This window comes from Pelobates fuscus, chromosome 6 (assembly GCF_036172605.1).
Source record: "Pelobates fuscus isolate aPelFus1 chromosome 6, aPelFus1.pri, whole genome shotgun sequence".
NCBI lineage: Eukaryota > Metazoa > Chordata > Amphibia > Anura > Pelobatidae > Pelobates > Pelobates fuscus.
Window position 1 is genome coordinate 285091850 of NC_086322.1, and position 21323 is coordinate 285113172.

General features: G+C 39.6%; 1 protein-coding gene across 1 annotated transcript in view; it reads right to left on the reverse strand.

Moving 5' to 3' along the window:
* KCNH6 (potassium voltage-gated channel subfamily H member 6) overlaps nucleotides 1–19674 on the reverse strand; it is a 200423-nt gene extending 180749 nt beyond the window's left edge. Inside the window, exon 1 of the mRNA XM_063459354.1 lies at nucleotides 19010–19674. Coding sequence (XP_063315424.1) covers nucleotides 19010–19085 — 76 coding nt within the window. The 5' untranslated portion in view covers nucleotides 19086–19674. The remainder of the gene's footprint in view (nucleotides 1–19009) is intronic.
* Nucleotides 19675–21323: the final 1649 nt, after the last annotated feature.

The window sequence follows — 21323 nt, forward strand, 5'->3', positions numbered from 1 at the left end:
CACACTCAGCACTCTCACACTCAGCACTCTCACACCCATCATCCACAGCACACTCACACACAGCACTCTCACACACAGCACTCTCACACACAGCACTCTCATACACATCACACTCAGCACTCACACACAGCACTCTCACACAGGGCACTCTCACACACACATCACACGCAGCACTCTCACACACACATCACACACAGCACATCACACACAGCACTCTCACACACATCACACATCACACACAGCACTCTCACACACATCACACTCAGCACTCTCACACTCAGCACTCTCACACCCATCATCCACAGCACACTCACACACAGCACTCTCACACACAGCACTCTCACACACAGCACTCTCATACACATCACACTCAGCACTCACACACAGCACTCTCACACAGGGCACTCTCACACACACATCACACGCAGCACTCTCACACACACATCACACACAGCACATCACACACAGCACTCTCACACACATCACACATCACACACAGCACTCTCACACACATCACACACAGCACTCTCACACACACATCACACATCACACACAGCACTCTCACACACATCACACACAGCACTCTCACACACACATCACACACAGCACTCACACACACATCATACACAGCACTCACACACACATCACACACAGCACCCACACACACAAATTACCCACAGCACCCTCACACACATCACACAGCACCCTCACACAAATCAATCACACACAGCGCCCACACACACAGCACCCACCGCACCCTCACACACATCACACCTCACACACACATACTGCACCCCTCACATACACACAGACCCCCCCCACACACACTGCACCACACACATACACAATACTTCCAAACATATTTATATAATATATACACACACACACACACACACACTATAGCCTGTATGCACACTTTTGCTACATCCCCTCTACACACATTATCTACAGCTCCTAGCCACATATGCATTACATTACACCACAAACACAACACGACTAAAACCGACCTTATAACACAATACCACACCACAATCAGCTCACTCTGCACACACACAATGGCAGGCTCCAAACACATGCACAATACTCTTTCCTGGCATTTTTGTCTCCTGGTATCCATTTATAGAGACACCAGAAACAAGTTGCAAGGAAAGACAGTGCAAGCATGTTATTAAATTTGCTTGCGCTGTGCAGAACAAATACAGGGCTTTTTTCTCATGCTAGAGCTCTTCAGAAGAGCTCTGCGCATGGTTTGCCCTGGAAGAGCATTGAACCAAAATGCTCACTTTGAGAGGGGGGTGTTTGTCATTAATGATGACAAAACACACTCTCTCTGCCCCGCCCCCTTTTTAGTGGGCCGCTGTGATAAAAAAATGCCCGGGCCAAATTTTTTTCCCAGTCCGGCCCTGCATGGGGGCACTGAGTCATGAGGGTACTGGGAGACATGGGGGCACTGGGAGGAATCCATCTATACAGCAGAATCAAACTAAGTAGTTTTTTGGTGATTTTACAGCATTTTCTTTTATGTCACTCCTTGTGCTTTACATCATGTGATGTCACCCATACATATTTAATTATGCAAATTAGTAAAGCCGTTATGTTTTTCCAAGAAAGGTGGCAACCCTAACTACTTTTCACATCCTCTTACTTAAGTATTGAAACGTAAGAGGGATGTATGGGAACAAAACTTGTGTGGACTGTCTGACAATGAATATAGTTAAAGGGACACTATAGTCACAAGAACAACTACAGCTTATTGAATTTGTTCTAGTGAGTAGAATAATTACCTTCAGGCTTTTTGCCGTGAAACACTGTCTTTTCAGAGAAAATGCAGTGTTTACATTACAGCCTAGGGATAACTTCACTGGCCACTCCTCAGATTATTATTATTATTATTATTATTGCCATTTATATAGCGCCAACAGATTCCGTAGCGCTTTACAATATTTTGAGAGGGGGGGATGTAACAATAAATAAGACAATTACAAGAAAACTTACAGGAATAATAGGTTGAAGAGGACCCTGCTCAAATGAGCTTACAGTCTATAGGAGGTGGGGTATTAGAAACAATAGGATAGGAAATATCAAGTAGGAGTGAAGCAGAGCTGGAGGAGAGAGCAAAGCACTATCCCATAGGAGAGCAAGAGACAGGTATGTAAGGGAGAGATTACTCTGGGAGGCCATACGCTTTCCTGAAGAGATGGGTTTTAAGGCCCTTCTTAAATGATTGAAGACTAGGGGAGAGTCTGATGGCAGTAGGCAAGTTATTCCATAGGAGAGGAGCCGCCCGTGAGAGGTCCTGCAAGCGTGAGTTGGCCGTACGGGTGCGAGCAGCGGTCAGGAGGTGGTCGCGGGCAGAGCGGAGGGTACGAGGAGGGGCATACCCCTGGATCAGTGAAGAGATATAAGAGGGGCTGGAATTGTTCAGTGCTTTAAATGTATGGGTTAGCACTTTGAATTGACTCCTATAGGATACAGGGAGCCAATGTAAGGACTGGCAGAGGGGCGAGGTGTGAGAGGACCGACTGGATAGGAAAATCAGTCTAGCTGCAGCATTCATTACAGACTGTAGCGGGGCAGTACGGCTTTTGGGGAGACCAATCAGGAGAGGGTTACAGTAATCCATGCGGGAAATTACTAGAGCATGGACAAGCTCCTTGGTAGCATCTTGCGTAAGAAAGGGGCGGATGCGGACTATGTTTTTGAGTTGGAACCTACAGGACTTGGCAACAAACTGGATGTGAGACTCAAAGGTGAGACCAGAGTCAAGTATGACGCCAAGACAGCGCGCTTGTAGGGATGGACTTATGTGGATATCACTGACTTGAAGGGAGAGTGAGAGAGGAGGATCAGTATTAGGAGGAGGAAAGACAAGGAGTTCAGTTTTAGAGAGGTTAAGTTTGAGAAAGCGTGGCGACATCCAGTCAGAGATGGAAGAGAGGCAAGCAGTGACACGTTGCAGGACGGCCGGGGAGAGGTCCGGTGAGGAGAGGTATATCTGAGTGTCATCAGCGTACAGGTGGTAGTTGAATCCAAAAGAGGCAATAAGTTTTCCAAGAGAGGCAGTATAAAGAGAAAATAGAAGGGGACCAAGGACAGAGCCTTGGGGAACTCCAACCGAGACAGGGCGAGGGGGGGAGGTATCCTTGGAAAAGGAGACACTAAATGAGCGTTGGGAGAGATAGGAGGAAAACCAAGAGAGGACAGAGTCACAGAGACCGAGTGATTGAAGAGTTTGAAGGAGGAGAGCATGATCAACTGTGTCAAAGGCAGCAGAGAGGTCAAGGAGAATTAATATGGAGTAGTGACCTTTGGATTTAGCGGAGATTAGGTCATTAGTCACTTTGATAAGAGCGGTCTCAATAGAGTGGAGAGGGCGGAAGCCAGACTGAAGAGGGTCAAGGAGAGAGTTGGAATTAAGGAAGTGAGACACACGGGTAAAGACAAGTCTTTCCAAAAGCTTTGATGAGTAAGGGAGCAGGGATATGGGACGATAGTTAGAGGGGGAGGACGGGTCAAGAGATGTTTTTTTCAGGATAGGTATTACAGTGGCATGTTTAAGGTCAGCAGGAACAGTGCCAGAAGAGAGAGAGCAGTTAAAGATGTGTGTTAGGATAGGCACAAGACAAGGGGAGAGAGATCTGATGAGGTGAGATGGGACAGGATCAAGTGGGCAAGTGGTGGGGCGAGAGGAATGGAGAAGTGCAGCCACCTCTTGTTCAGTAGCTGGGGAGAAAGTCTGAAGGGTAGGGAAAGCATGATTTATGTGTGGTTGAGAAAGAGAACGGCAAGGAGGGGAGAATTGTTTCCTTAGCTGTTCAATCTTGTCAGTAAAGTAATATGCAAAGCTATCAGCTGTAAGGTTAGTTTGGGGGGTGGCCACAGCAGGGCGGAGAAGGGAATTAAAAGTGTCAAAGAGACGTCTGGGATTGCGGGAGCATGAACTAATGAGAGAGGAAAAGTAGGACTGTTTGGCGAGGGCAAGGGCTGCGCTGTACGAAAGCAACATGAATCTATAATGAAGATAGTCTGCCTGGGTGCGGGACTTCCTCCAGGAGCGTTCAGCACAGCGGGAGCAACTCTGCAGATAGCGTGTTGATTTATTATGCCAAGGTTGGGGTCGTGTTCTCCTCGTGGTGCATGTTTGGAGTGGGGCTGCAGTGTTCAAGGCAGATGTGAGGGTAGTGTTATATGTGGAGATGGCCAGTGAGGGACAGGAGAGGGAAGGGATGGATAGCAGTTGTGAATCAATGTCAGCCGACAGCTGCTGGAGGTCAATAGAGTTAAGGTTCCTCCTGAGCTGAGGGGGGTTAGGCTGAGGTTGTTGGGTGAGGGGGTAATTGAGAGCAAACGATAAGAGGTGGTGATCAGAGAGAGGAAATGGAGTATTGCAGATATTAGATAATGTACATGAATAGGAGAAAATAAGGTCGAGGGTATTGCCAGCTACATGAGTGGGAGAATTAGCCCACTGCAATAGTCCAAGGGAGGAAGTAATTGAAAGTAGTTTAGAGGCTGCTGGGGTTAAAGGTGGGTTAATGGGAATATTGAAGTCTCCAAGAATTAGGGATGGAATGTTGGAAGAGAGGAAGTAGGGTAGCCAGGCAGCAAAGTGGTCAAGGAAGAGGAGAGGGGAACCAGGGGGACGATAGATGACGGCAATGTTAGCAGAGAAGGGTTTGAAAAGGCGAATTGAATGAATTTCGAATGATGGGAAAGAGAGGGAAGGGGGGGTGGGCAGGGTTTTAAAGGAGCAGTGGGGTGAGAGAAGAAAACCTACACCGCCACCTTTAATCTCCGCTTGTCTTGGATTGTGGGTAAAGTGAAGACCACCAAAGGACAGTGAGGCAGGGGTAGCAGTATCCGAGGGAGAGAGCCATGTTTCTGTTAGTGCAAGTAGGTTTAGGGAGTGTGAGATAGATAGCTGTTAGAGATCCTTCCTGGGTTATGGCTGCCTACAATGCATCCAAACATTCAGTGTCTCCTCCCTCTGCATGCAGACACTGAACTTTCCTCATAGAGATTCATTGATTCAATTCATCTCTATGAGGAGATGCTGATTGGCCAGGGCTGTGTTTGAATCATGTTGGCTCTGCCCCTGATCTGCCTCTTTTGTCAGTCTCAGCCAATCCTATGGGGAAGCACTGTGATTGGATCAGGCCACCTCTTCTAATGATGTCAGCAGACTGCTTGTGTTTCTGAGTCTAACAGCATGCAGAGTTACAGCTTCAGGCTTTAATACAGTAAGATTTTGCTATACTTATGGAGGCATGAGGGGCTCAGGGGGGCTAGATTGTGGTCTTAACACTATAGGGTCAGGAATACATGTTTGTGTTCCTGACCCTATAGTGATCCTTTAAGGTAATGCTGACTTTGGTCTCTCTAACACTGTGGCATGTTCCCTTTCTTCTACACTCACTACACACAGCTTTTCTCTGTCCCAGACTATATACCAGGAGCGTCTGCTTGCTAGTAAGAAGGTAAGGAGACAAGTGGACCAGCGAGTGCTAGGGGACAGTCCTTAGAAAGCGTTGAGCGAACGCATCATTAGATGCATTTATGCCAAGCTCAGGGTGCTGTCTGCATAGTATGCCCTTAGTTGGCCAGCTGCATGATTGGCAGTCAGCCTGACATACATTCATGCCAGGCTGGCCTTCTAATTCTTTGGGGAGACATGTCCTCTTTTTGGGCATGTTCGCCCCTTTTGGCAGGTTACGTGATTTGTGTCAGTGGCACACCCTTTTACCGAGCCCATTGACTTCCTGCTTGACTGGACTGCTGTTAGGGGTTACGGATTTACTTGAAAGATGAAAACATAAATTAGAGAGAGATTAGCATAGGGTATGTGTTTTCTTATAGCTGCTGTTTTCTTTCTCTCCATCAGATACATGACGCTTGGGAGTGTTTTACTGTTTTTGGTCGATATGATTCTGTAATTAGGCCCGTCATAATTGTCAGCACCAGGCCCACTGGGCTCTTAATCTGGCCCTGCATTCTACCCTAACTTTTTATACATACTGAACAGCATCCATCTAGACCAACAATGGCCAAAGAGATCCCAGTCAATGCAGAACTACAAATCCCAAGGTGCTTTGCCAGCTTCAGAGTAGCAAGACATCATGGCAGTTGACACTCAGTATTTACTGTATTTGCAAGCAACGGGTATTGTGCAAGAAATCTTGACTTTACACGTTGAACATTTTTGAAAATGAGAACCCATGTGGAATTTAAATTGATAGTCTATTTGTAACAATTTCTATTGTATATGTATGTTATGTTATATATTTGGTAGCTTTTCAAACACTTGCCATAGAAAGCGGCTATGGGCAAGATGTTGAGCAAGTCTTTCAGGAATTTTTACCCATGGGAAGAATTTAGGCCAATTCTATATTGTGTTAAAAAATACTAACGCAAACTGATAGTCTAATTTTTTGTAAAAAATATGTATTTATTTTTTCCATTTAAGAGTAGAAATAGCATCACTGTATGGTCCAAGATTAGGCAGGAGCCCCAAGCCTCCTATTCCACCTTTCTTTCTTCTGGGAATAACAAGACAGATTGGTCTTCTTCTTAATTACATTTTCATTTGCACTAACAGCTATCAGTGGGCCTTCAAAAACATCCATGAAATGTTCTGGAATAGAATAGTCACCCCTGACCATACTCCAGTAACACCTGCTATGGGTAATCTGAAAAGATTCAACATTTTATTGGTCCTCTAATTGCCCTGTCTAATGCTCATTGGTTCTTGTTTCAAGCACTGTTATAACGTAACTATCTCAATTCATTATCGGTGTATAAATGTTGAGCTTTTGTGTGTCTTGATATTATGACAGAACAAAGGCTGTGTCCTTCTGAATCACTGCAAAATAACACACAAAAAAGAGTACTGTTTGTGATGCCTTATGGGATGACAATGTACCCCAGGTAGAGCAGGTTGAGAAAATTTTACAAAACAGTTTTATTGTTTTCTGTGTTAAAAAAAATACTATGTTTTTCATTCTATTATCTCTTGCACTGTACGACAATACCTTATTTCTGTAAACCTCACCGGGTTACCAGGACCGAAGCCTGGATGCAAATCCTCTTGTCTTCAAATGGAAAGATTCACTGATCGTTTTCATAGCACCATTCACATTGTACGAACAATTAGGATGAACCATTAGACTTACAGATCTCCTGCACTGTCGAAATGGAACATTTGAAAGAGACAGGGCAACAAGTCGTGCCGTGCTGCAATTTCCCTTGAGGATTGGGGTTTGATGACAATAGCCATTTCCTCTAGTCAAATGTCTATTCAATTTTCAGAATCCATTCTAAAATGATCCTGAATTACAGTGTATCAGTAAGTTTAGAATTGCAAAACATATGCAATTTGGATTTTCCAATTGGACGTGAAATAAAAAAATAAAAAAAACAGAAAAGCAACCGAATATACATATAAAAATACTTCTCGGAGCTATTTATATCTGAAATCCTTGCCTGTTCTTTTTGAAAGCAGCTGTCTCAGCTGCCTGTTTTTTTCCCCTTTAATTTTATTTGTTAATTGATTTTTTTGTTTTGTTTATGTATGCACACGGTAAGGAGGGGATCACCCACCATTCTAAAATGTAGAGGATTCAAAGAAAATATCCATACATGGAAATTTGTTAAATTGGCTCACCGCAGGACTTGAAACACAAAAAAAAATCAAAGGAATTAACCTTTTCAGAAACAATGAGATTTACGTTTTCGTTGGCGTTTACGCAAATCAATAGACACTCAAGTAAAGTAATGTCAATCTATAGATATTAGCCATTGGGGTTTTTTTTTAGTTTTTTTTTTACTATTGCTGAAACACAGACTGTACAGCTACGTGAATGTTAAATGGTTAGTACCATAAACACATCAGTTATTTGTAGTGGTCATGGTGTCTGGGGTCAGTATGTGCAGTGTTTCACTTTGTCATTAGCCAGCCTGGAACTAAGTTCTAAGTTCTGGGCTGGCTGATATCCATTCTGAGTATATTTCAATGCACAGATGCTCATTCATTGGATGAGAGCAGTCAACTGACCAGATTACCAGGAGCAGTCAGCTGACCAAGAGACTCAGGTAAAAGGTTAACCCATTGTTAGCCAGCCTTGAAAGCTAATGTAAATTCGGTGCAAAATTGTAGTCTCACGCCAGGACCCACAGCATTCTGGTGCCAATCAGCCTATTGTGGCATGACCCCACCTTCTCCAAGGCGCCTCAGTCCTCCCCTTAGTCTATCCTCCCTGACCTTCTTCCCCTACCAGCAAGGGGGAGTGAGGGCAGCCAAGAAGTATTGGATTGAGGGGAGATCTTGCACTCGGTGATGGAACAGGGGTGAGTTTTAGCGTTTCGTTTATTTTTACGTTTTTTTAAGTTTGGGGTAAGTGGACAACCTCAGAAAGGTTTATTAACTAAAAGTAGTGTTTTATTAAAACAAAAACAAAAAAAAAGTTTGTTGTGTAGAGTAATTCTTTAATTCTGAAGGCAGTAGAACAGGCAGTTGCACATAACAATAGAGATGATTGATGGGTAGGAGAGATGGCTTCATGGGACACTCCACTGCCCAAATAACAAAAAAATACCCCAATGAAAGCATTTAATTGTGTATTTTTTCTAAAAACAGCTTCCAAAAGCTGCAGTTCTATTGTATGAATCCTATGCAATCTATCCTCCCTTCTAACCAAACTTAGACGTTCTGTGGCTGTGGCTGTGGCTGTGGCAGCAAAATGATGCGTCTTTGCAAGGCAGGTGCTCTGTGTAATTGTGACTCTTGAGTTTAGCTCTACTGAGCTAAACAACCAGGAAGTAATAGAATCAGTTGTCTGCTGAAAGTCAGGGGAGGGTGTGTAACAAGCCTAATTCAGAAAAATGCCAGTCTCTATTGAAATCTGCACTTTTTATAAAATGAAATAAATAGGACACATTCTTCACACATGAAGCATTTCAGCAAACCAAAGTGATTTATGGGTCAATCTATAAAGTTAACTGAACAGAACCAATAATTGAAACACCACCTGGTAATCAATAATATTGACAACACCTTCTATTTCGCCAAATAGTTCAGGATTGGTTTTTTTTTCACAACATGTTTTTTTTTTAACATGATAGGGATTTGTTCTTTAAATTGTGAATTATAGTATATTAAAAAATGAATTGCCAAATTCGGGCTAAAATAGTCAAACTGCAACTATAATCCAGTTGGAGAATTTTTTCAACTCAGGGATCTTGGCCTAAATTTTCGAGTTCTGTTTTCAATTTGCTGTTTAGTGAATAAACCTTTGTGTAATATTTTATTATACATGTTACACTATATTTTTAACATTATACTGCAAATTATATCCTCGTTTATTTTTTTCCCAGCCCTGCAGATGATCTTCTTTAAATACCGTTTATCATATCTAAGTGCACTATAATAAATATTACAATTTTTTTTTAGCTTTCGTACAGCTACAAGTATTGTAGAAACCTGCGCGATAAGATTAACTTCATAAATAACCCTTGACAGAGCTTTGTTCTCCCTCTGCATATAAATTCTATCTCCTTGCAGAATGCCCATTTCTAAACCTGGAAGAGGAGGGGGTGGATATAGCAAAGAGGATTTATCTTCCCATTCAAAGGATCAAATACTAAACAGATACCAGGATTTTCCCATTCTAAACCAGCCCTCAATGTAATGTACACAAAGTAACTCTGTCATGTACACAGTACATCTAATTGCTGACTGACCCAGCAAACTGTAGACATATTTTTTCTATTTTTCATGCATCAGTTTAATGTACATGGGCCATGCAACTGTAAACATAGTGGCACTTTAAATGAGTTCACATCACCCTGTTGTACATTGTGCTAGTCAAAGTACTGGCAAATGTATAGATCAAATTTTACTCTTCCAAAAGGGGTTCCTAACCCAGTCCTCAAGTACCACTTACCAGTCCAGTATTTAGGGATTACCCTGTTGTGTTTAAAGTGTTGTTTTGTTTTTGTTTTTTCTAAAAACAAGTTAGACACAACTGGGTAATCCCTTAATCCCATACTGTTAGGGGTACTCGAGGACATGGTTGGGAACCACTGCTCTAAACTAGTGCTCCTCAACCCTCTTCTCAAGGCACGCCTTACAGTCCAGGATTTAGGGATTATGTGGGTGTGTCTAAGGTGTTAAGAAAAAGAAAAGAAAAACACCTTAGTGTTTTTTAAACACCTTATACAAACCTGGGTAATCTCTAAATCCTAGACTGTTAGGTGTGCCTTGAGAAGAGGGTTGAGGAGCACTGCTCTAGACAATTGGAATGTGGTGGGTTACAATGGTTGTACATGCATTCACACACTTCTACAATGGAAAGTGCATCAACTGAAACACCTAGCACAAGTCCACACATGGTATCTCATGAGCGTGTGGATGTGCACAGAACCATGTAGGTAGCAAACTTTAGACAAATAAATCTTCCAGGGAATTATTTACGAAACTGTTGCAGAATATTGACCTGAAATCGCAAATTATAGGCTAAAACCAAAAACTTTTAACGTCATTTTGGTCAGAAAAGGTTTATAACATCGTGAGTTCTCCACAATTATTCAAAACAAACCAGTTGATCTGTACATTTGCTGGTTAATCTCAATGTAGAGACGGGGTGTTACACAACTCACGTCACTTTTCATTAAACGAGAAACTAACCAAGACATTATATATTTTGATAGGTGATACCTATTATTTGTTAACATTTGGAATTCTCTGGTCTGTTCTTTTGAATTCTGTTTTTGGTAAACAACCCTGGGTGTTTTACAGACAAATAAAGTTAGATTTCTTAAAGTCTGTGTCTCTTTAAAAAAAAAATCACTTTAATTTGTCTACATTTAAATGTATGACGATATTGTTTCCTGGCTTGTTAATTTTAAATTCTGTTATTGAATTGGAATGTTAGTAAGATCTGTTCGCTGTCTTTGTTATTCTTTCAAATCAAACTAGAACACAGCCTACAAATACTATTGGCTAATGCTTGGTCTGTGATTTCTTGGATTTGTATACCCAGATTTTTGTTGACAGTATCCATTAGGCTCAAATTTCCTAATGTGGGCTGGCAAGATATAAATTGTAATCCAAGAAACATGGCACCTTTTATTCCTACATGAACATTCGGTGAAACTTTAGTTGCCAACTATCATCTACCTGAAGCTTCTAATACTCAGTTCTGTGGGGCCATCAAGGTGTTACGCACTTGAAGAGATTCGATATGAAAGCTTACATACAAAAAAAATGAAGTATAATAAAAAACAAATATATCAATAGTGTATGTAATGAAATCAAAGAAACAAAAGCAACAAAAGTCAAAATGTAAAAAAAAAAAAAAAGGTGGTGGAAGGACACGCACAATAATTGAGTCTCAGCAAATTTAAAGCAGTAAAGCAGCTATTGTGATTGGCTGAAGAAATGAGAATTGTAAACAGTAAACATCAAACAATTGTTGCACAAATCGAACGTTAAACAAAAACGTACACACTAGAACCTACTGTATGAATACACTTGACATTTACATGGCTTAGTATATCAAGCCAAGTTAAACTCCATGAATGCAAGTGTTACAGGATTTGACTGTTATGCTTTTTAATGCTGCACTTCGAGAAAGTGCATAATGAGATGATCTGGGAGAGACAGGAGAAAGAACCAATTTGATATAAAAGTGCCCCCAAAAAAGCATAATGATCGACCATTCTGCTCGATAATCTGCAGATTTTTTAAGGATATTTTTGAAGTGGGAATGCTGAATAACTTTTACATTTGAATTTCTCAATAAGCACATGTTTCACAAACAGTATTTTTTTTTTCATTTTGTCTTCAATTGCTAGATCGTAAAGCCACTCGTTCACAAAAAAAAATCAACTTTATCTAATCTGCTTCTATTTAGCTCCCAGTATATAAATTAATTTCAATTTTTTTTCTTAAAATACACAGAGAAAAGTAATGACTACGGTTGCCAATGTATAGAATTTAAGTTGCCAAAACGTGACGATGGGCTGGTCTTAAAGCAAAGTTCTGTTTCAGTTACCAAACAAGTTTACCAACAATCCATCAGTAAAAACGAATCCCACAAAAGGGCAAATAGCAGACATCATGGGCAGAGAGGAAAAAAATGGTTGGACCCAGTTACTGGGATCCGGGACAAAAAAAAAAAAAGATAATAAATATAAATAAAAGCAAGTGGTAGGTGAAGAAATATAGCCATTATAGTCAATATAGTCAAGATGCATAGCAAAAGTAAAATTTAAAGAAAATAAATGACACGGCCACGTTTAACCGGTTACGAACAATAGTAATAATAATAAAATGTGAAATCATCATAATTTGGTCCTTGAAAACTATATTAAGTTAAAGTCTTTTTATTAAAATACTGAAATAGCATGTAGTTTATTTAAAGACAATTTGATTCCATGTTGTTATCTTATTGCTATTTTTTTTTAATCAATTTATTAATGTAAATATGAATATGCTGTACAAATGTTTTCATGCTATTTTTATTTTTCAAGTGTTCTATAAATAGTAACTCAACAAAATAACACCGTGTGGTCATATTGTGTTTCAACTGATTTAAAGTCAACACTGTATTTGATTTGAAAAAAAAATTAAAATTAAAAAAAAAAAAAAAAAAGCTGTTTTGAGACATATTTTGGTGTTTGCTCATTATGGGTTTGAAAATCAGAAATTGACAAACATTGTGTTTTAGTGCATATAAATAAATATATTATTTTTTTTTTAGTTTGATCAAAGCAATTTTCAATGCGGTTTTCATCCCATTAAATCTAAAACTTTGAACACGTTGTTCTGCAAGAACTGAAACAAATATGGTGAATTATTTGTGAGGAGGTTCTGAGCCTTAAACCACATAACAGAGAAAGAGAGACACAGACAGAACACAAAGCCGTGTGTAGAATCTTAGCTTTTAATTCTACCGGCTTTATACATTAAGATCACAATGATCTAATCTACTGTAATGACTTCCTGATTAAATTAACACTAGGATTTGGATGCCAATGGTTTCTCTTTTTAACACCTGGATCAGGACACACAACTAGGTAAACCTGTCATTTAAGTGTGTCCGTGCTGGTTGAAAAAGGCCCCAAGCAACTGCCCACAATAATTTGTACACTGTAGTGGATTTGTTTAATTCAAGTATAGTGGAGACCCCATTGATACGAGAGGAAAAAGTAAAACTAATTCAGATTTCTTTTTTTTTTTTTTTAAATGTATTTTAATGTTAAGTATATCCCCCTAAAGAACGGGTCACTGATCTCATTTTTCGATTGAATAATTGGTCACCATGCTAATGGCACGTACGTCAGTTGGATTCCGTCCAAAAAGGGTAAGAACCTCTGCTCAAGGCAGTAAGCTTTCAAACTAGATTCTCCTATTCTTTCACTACAAAAGATTATAATATTGGAGCTCTTTGCAACAGGACTTTCCAGGATACCTTTAAGCTATTTACTAAAGTACATAGAGCATGGTTTCGTCTGCAGTTCTAGATTGCAAACCCCTTAGAACACTCTTTCTTTTACCAGTAGCATATAAATAACTTGGAATCAGGGTACTTTTATTTTTTTAACTTTCATTTAGGGACTGTGTCACTTAATGGGCTACTCCGGGCACCATAACAACTTCATCACAATTAAGTTGTTATGGTTCAATTAGGTGCCAGGCAAAGTTTAAATTGTTTGGATTGTAAACTCCTAGTTTAATACGAGAATAAAAAAAAAAATCTCAGCGGGACTACCACTACTACCTTGGCAACGTTGTTAACTGTCCCACTTAAATGTCAAAAGATTCAGAACATATTTACATTACACTTTCACTAACAATATGTTTTTGTAATTATAATGCAGAAACTAGAGGTATGGGTTGCTGTTCAGGGATATCGGCAAAGTGTAAATTTACAAACAAAATATTGTTTGATTTTGAATTGCTCATCTTTTACATAAAAATCGAGAGGTTAAAAAGTTTTAACAGATGTAGTTTTTGGTTTGTATTTTGTAAATTTGCTTTTACATCTTTTATGTATGTGTGTAATTTTAACATATTACACCCAGTCATTCACTTAGCTACCTCATTTTTACGTTTTGTGAAATATACTTGAGGGATAAAACTCTTTTTTTTTCTCTGCGGATGACTCACACATAATAGTCTTTTTTAATTCATCAGTGTAGTGTATATAGTGAGCTCATAATCCTCATTTTTTTTTCTGCTCCTCTTTGACTGCCAATATACAGTTCTGAAATTTGACTTATAAAACGTTGGTGTGTAGGATGTGAGTGTTCAGTCCCTCTGCATAGATACAGAGTGACATAATGAAAACTCAGCAGATAATTTAGTTTCTCTGCAGCATGACAACAACATTGATCCAAGTCAGGAAGAGACATTTTGGGGGGCTTAGATTTTATTTTATAGAATTTAACGAAGATAAGTATCTACGGTAGGATAACTGACACTGCTCCCCCTTTATTTGGGCATCAGGGTTTAACCGAAGCAAACGAATAATCATAAATTCAGTTCCCTTTGTACAATTTACAAACTTTAGACCATGCTGTTATAATGTCACCTCTTAAGGCATCATCAAATGAAAGGCCTATTATAGAACAAGTCCACATAGGCACTGTTATACTTGTGCCTGCCTGGATACAACAGGCAACATACACTCAAAGTCTCACTCAATTTGGAAGTTTTAATGTACCACTGACATCTAATAGAGTTAGTTAGTCTAGAATTCTGTTGTAGACTCTATGTAGTGAATTATATTTTGCTAAAAAGTTTGCTCTTACTATTGCCTTTATTTATTATTATTTTTAAACTTTTCAAATGATTAGAAAAATATTTTAATATTTTGGTATTTTTTGATAAATCAATATATTTTTTTTTTATTTTTTTACATTTAAGATTTTGAAATATTACATTGAAATGCTTGTCCAAAAATATTAAATTAAGGGCCTATGTGTTGGGAAGGAATATGGTGTCCCCCATCTTACCAGTTTGCAATCACACTGAAATAAGAGTTCTCCTTTTTTTTTTTTTTTTTTTCAAGCTATCACCCCTGTGCATGTTAACTTTTTACCAGTATACAGGTTAAGGAACAGTGCACACACAAAAATAATATAGTTTTACATTTTACAAGGCTACTTATAATCACCTATCTTAGCAATCCAATATGGGGATTCAGTTCCACCATATGGCCATATTGTGTTAAGCCCACCACTACTTAGTAGAAAAAATTAGAAGAAAGGTCCTGGCACTCCAGGATACAAAGAGGAAAATTTATTGAACCCACTGCCACTCACAACGTTTCGACCTACACGGTCTTTGTAGACCAGCTTGACAAAGACTGTGTAGGTCAAAATGTTGTGAGTGGCAGTGGGTTCAATAAATGTTGTCCTGAAGTGCCTGGACCTGTCTTCTTTTTTTCACTACTAAGTATTTGGTCCCTGGTACTGGGACTGGTCTGGCTGCACCCAGATACATATTGCTTGGGATTAAGTGCAGTTCCACATTTCTACTATGGTTAAGCCCACCACTACATTACTGTACCCCAATATAGGTGGGTCCTACACTTTAACAGGGGAGGTTAACATGCTAACTGCAATGTTTTTACTTCCTCCAAAAACTCCTCAATTTACGCTTTTCTGTGGTCACCTCCAAAGAGACTCCTATAGTGGATGGGGGGCTGGGAGGCTCAGCCCAATAGGAATCTGGTCTAGATTCCAAATCTACACTGAAAAAAAAAGGGAATTGGGGGCACACCATAGTGTCTCTATAGCAGAACCTTATAAAGTGCAGAATTCACCGTTGGCAACAAACATATTCAAATCTGAAATAATACGTGTTTGGGAACAAGCTGATCTAACCCTGTCTCTTGAAATATCCTCTTCCTGTAAATAGACTGAAACTTTGATACCAATTATTTAGAAAATTTCATCAACAGTAAATCATTGTCAGTTTAATGGCCTAGATTTATCAATTATTTTGGATCGTTTTCAGACTTTTTGCAAGTCTCGAGTCCCTGGACAGTTTAAGTAGGTTCCACTTATACGACTTTTAGGACAAATGTAAACCTAATTTGACTATACAAAGTTACTTATCCTTATGATTAATTGTTATGTTTATAATGCATAGTATTTGGTCTCAAATGAATTTACCTTTGACAAATCATCTGAGAAACTATTCCTCAAATACAATACAATTCACAGCCACAATCCTTAAAGGGACACTATAGTTACCAGAACCACTGCAGTTTAATGTAGTGTTTCTGATGTCTATAGACTGTCCCTGCAGGCTTTTTAATGTAAACACTGCTTTTCAGAGAAAAGGCAGTGTTTACATTGCTACCTAGGAGCATCTTTAGTGGCAGTCATTCAGATGGCCACTAAAGACGCTTCCTGTGTCACAGCTGCACAATGTGTAGTACTAGCAGTCTGCTCTGCATGGAGGAGCTGAACATTCCCCATAGAGATGCATTGATTCACTGCATCTTTATGAGGAGATGATGATTGGGGCAGCGTGTCATTTTGCCGCTAATGCGCAATAGCCTCCCAATGCTTTCCTATGGGAAAGCATTGGATTGGCTGAAATCATCAATTTTGATTATCTCAGCCATGGAGGCGGAGCCAGCCACAGTGAGGCCTGTGCATCGTGGGAAAATTGTGAGTTTAAACACCTTTTCTGGCCAATGCAAGAGGAGCCAGGTACCTAAACAGTGGGTTTAACACTGTAGTGTCAGAAATAAATGTTTGTATTCCTGACACTATTGTGTTTCTTTAATAAATGAGAACTTGTTGGCTGTCCTAATATGCCTTAGAGGGGAACTATAACTTTTGATATGTAGCGGAATACATTCATACATGCTACTTTGTAGTGTCCACAGCCCTTTAGTGTAAATTAGAGACTTTATTCCCTCCTTCAATCTCTCTGGATGACATTAATTGAAATAACGTGGCTAAGGGCGATAGCCTGTGTTACAAACAGTTAGACAGTCCAACTGCTGTCTATAGAATACTACTCACGGAACACAGCAGCTCACACTGGAGGGATGAGAATGAATAAAGTACCAATCTCTTTTAAAACACATTAATAATTTAATAAATACATAATTTAATAGAAATTATATCTTTGCTATCTAGTAAGTATAAGTTACAACATCTGTTGCTTTGCGTTTGTCTCTTTTGCATTGAAAAGGCCTCTTGTCGTGGGATAATGTCACATCAGAATCAATCACAGCTCTTCCCTTGCAATGGATCCCTCCCAAAAAGACACCCAAGGTCTTCCCTTGCAAATTATCCCTCACAATGAGACAATCTAATGGTTCTTTGTCCCCACAAGTGAAATTTTACTTTGATATTGACTCCTATAGGGATGTCGGCTCATCCTCTGGATTACAAGATCTTTTGAGCAGGGTCCTCATCAGCCTATTGTTCCTGTAACATTTTGTAATTGTATAATTGATTGTTACATTTCCTATTTTATACTATTGTAAAGCACTATAGAATATGTTGGCGCTACATAAATGCCATTAATAATAATAATAATAATAATAGTAATTCCATGTGAAGAATATAGAAAACGTCTATATCAGGACTGAATTGGTCACAGCAAAGTCATGAAGAATGTGTTTTTGTTGGAGTTCCCGAATCACGTCCTGATTTGTGAACCTAACCCCCAGCCCAACCTTAATTAAGATCATTTGTATTTGGTATAACCGCATTTTAAAAAGGGTCACGCAACTCACATTTTCATTGCCAGGCTATGTACTGTCAAAGGGCAACCCTTTTATACCGTTGGGCTACAACGCTCTTAATATCATGAAAGTAGATGCCCGGCAGAGAATTAAATGTGTTATGTCCAACAGCATTTGGCATCGGATGCAGAGTTTAATTCCCCTGATATGCCCATGTCTAGTGTCACAGCAGTGTTGTCCTGCAATATGCGCAGGAACCAACGTATCCACAGAGGACAGAGTCTGAAGCTGCTGTGTTTTGAAAGCATTCTAACATTGCACTGTCACTAGTAACCATTCTAGCAGAGACCAAGAGACCATCCTCTACACTCTCCTTGACAGTCAAAATGTCTATTACCAATGAGTGGTTGCTGATCAGGGCCATAACAAGTTGTTAGAGGGTCCTGTGCAGGTATATTCTAAGGGAATCCCCATGGAACTAAACCTTCAACACTCATAGTCCATAAGACTACAATGCTGCAATTAACTTGATGTTTCAGATCCTGAAAGAGACACTGAGTCAGGGCCACTAAAACCAGGGACAGACAAGTTCAGACACTTCAGCTAGCAGGAACAATCCCCATGATGCTTCTGGGTAGCTATGGCATGTAAAATTCCACAATTAAAACGATGGCTGTGTATCCTGGGAATTATATTATACAGCAGCCAGGGTGACAGGTGTTCCTTTTCATGTCATGACATTATTGATTGTAGGGAATCAGAGTGACTGGAGGAGACCTTTGACTGAACAACCAGGAAGTGACAACTAAGTCAATTTTTCCATAAACAGAAAGTCTCAGATACACCATTTGTCCTGGAATAAAACTCACATGACTCCCAGTCAACCACAACCAGTTGAGAATTATGGTTTACAGTAATTATATATCCCAAAGAAATCATTATTCCTACACTGATTACAATTTTATAGAATGCACAGTGTGTGGTTATGTGTCCCTGTCTGTGTTTATTTACCTGTTTGAGTGTGTTACTGTATCACAAATATGAACACTGCAGTGTGTATCAATCAGTCTGCCTCTTGTCTGTGGCTCTGTCTGTATTGTAAAGCTGTCCTGTACCCTGTTGATGATTAATACTTGTTGATTAAATTTGCATTTCCTGAATGATGGCATCTTATTCCAGACTACCATACTGAATTACAGAGATTTTATTTCAAGGAGATTAAAGCTGATAGGCTAGTTAAAAATGCATTATTTTTCAAAATGTGCAAACAATTACATCAGTTGAAAAGTACTCACTTTGACCTTCAAACTTCCTGATAATTGTGTCCAGGTAGGTATTCTGAGGGGCAACATGCCCCCTCCTCACTGGCATCTTGGAATCTTGTGCCTCCTCTTAGTATGAGAAATGAAAAGTTAGCAGCCCTTCCTGGAAAGCTGTGTCTGGAAGTCTTTTAAAGAGTAGATCTGCAGAGCACCATAGAAGGGCAAAAACCCATGGAACATCATATCCCAAAGCACATCCCTTGGCTTCATGGCAAAAACATTCTGCAGTTCATTCCAACCAGATTCCAGATGTAGCCTTGATCTTGCCTTCAGACAGTGGTGGAGGTAAATAAAAAAATAAATAATAAATAAATAAAAGCAGGATTTTTGGGGGGTCTTTGCAGAGACAGGAGCTGCAATAAAGGACACAGCTAATTCTGATTCCTCCACCCTACAACCTAAAACATGTGCCAAAGAAACAGAGTTGTCAGGAGCAACACATGCTACAGTGACAGCTTCTGTACAACTCCCAGCTCCAACAAGCTTCCTAAAAAAAACATTAAAAAAAACAAAAACAAATAGATCCTTGTGGAATTTACTAAGGAGGTCAGAGATCACAGGAGCAGTTGATGAAGGCGAGAGGCAGCTGATAAACTGCCTGGTCGACACACAAGCTTAGCTCTGCTCCTGGCTCCTCAGATCAATGGTTAAGATACTGGGAGCTGTCCTCGCTGTGTGGTTCTGAATGTACAGTAAGTAATCCTCTGCTGGGGAGGTGGGGGGAGGTGGGGTGGAGCGGGTCTCCATTAAATCCGGCATCACGTTGCACGTGCAGACAAGTCTTGTTTCCCGTGTATATAAGACAGAAAGAAAGAAATCCCTGATGCTCACCCCTTGGCTGCTGGACAGATCTGTTGCCTGTGATAGATGCTGAAATTTAAATTGTAACTTACAGATTCATGGTCTTTTTTTTTTCATTATTTTTTTTTTTTTTATTTTGCAACAGATAGCACATAGCTCTAGTCTTCCTGCATGTAGACTATGTAATGCTTCGAGGTAGGTAAAGTGGAGGTTATTTATAATATAGGAAACATTCTGGGGGCAAAGTTCTAAAAGCAGATACGTCAAGGGAAACAGTTCACTGGTTTCCATGGCGACTGGTCCTCTTTTAGGACGTTCTCCCAGATGTCACCTTTGCACATAACCCCAAAGTAACAATCTCAATGCAGGGTGCAGTCTCAGTTCATTATTCAAAAAAAAAAAAAAAAGATCAACTATCCTGCTATAACAGCTCTTAATGATAGGGTCACTATTTACAAAAATGGTCTTTACCCTTTATTACTGCGGAGTATTTTTTGTTTTGTTTTTCAGTTATTTTGTTGTGTTATTTTTTCTGTTTTTTTTTTAAGAATTCTTTATTTTTGTAGTGCTTTGCAAATTTCACACATGAACAGAGACATTGCAAAAGGTATCATAAAAAAATATCAACTCATAGAGTACATCACATGTCTGATTCGCTGCCCTTTTTAAAAAAATTATAATATCAAGATGTATATTCATGCTTGTAAAACACAGAGTCGAGTAAATTATGGTAGATTGCTAGACACGAGCTAAACATGCTGAGAGAGGTTAATAAAAGTTTAACGGCCCAAGTGGGTAACATATTCAAAGCTAGGGTGCAAGATTTGTATAAAACCACAGCTTTTGTGATGATCTTTTACACGGCAAGTAACCCTTAGTGGTAAGAGCGAAGGGGATCATTGGCAAAGAGTCTGCAACACATGAACATAATATTAAGTATCTAAAACTCTTCGAGATACTTTGGTCCCAGGAGCTGTTCATGCTTTTCACCCCACGCCATCTCTTGTGGTTTGATGAGTCAGTCCAGAGATAAGGACGAGAAAGGGCCAGAGTGTCGCCGAGTCGTGTGGCAGCCGCCACATTCCGTTTGCCGGCTCATTGAACTCGATTAAGGTTGTGCCTATCACCGCGTATTTTGTTGCATTTTTAATGCCTTCTCCTAACAATACAGGCAGATTGGTGGGAAAAATATCTCAGCTCAGACACTAGGACAAAATTGATTTATATTAAAGAAATTAAAGAGCATTGCCACATTTGGGGTGTGGATCTTTATTATTTTTTTATATTTTTATATTACAAATATGATGCACCTAGATGTGTTTCTTGCCCCAGGAGTTTTATGTCCAGATATTGGCATAAACTAAATCCCCATTTTTGTGTGCTAAGATAGGTGATTTTAAGTAGCCTTCTAAAATGTAAAACTGTATGTTTGTTTTTGTGTGCGTGCTGTTCCTTTAAGTGTATTTTGGTTATATCTTGGACTTTA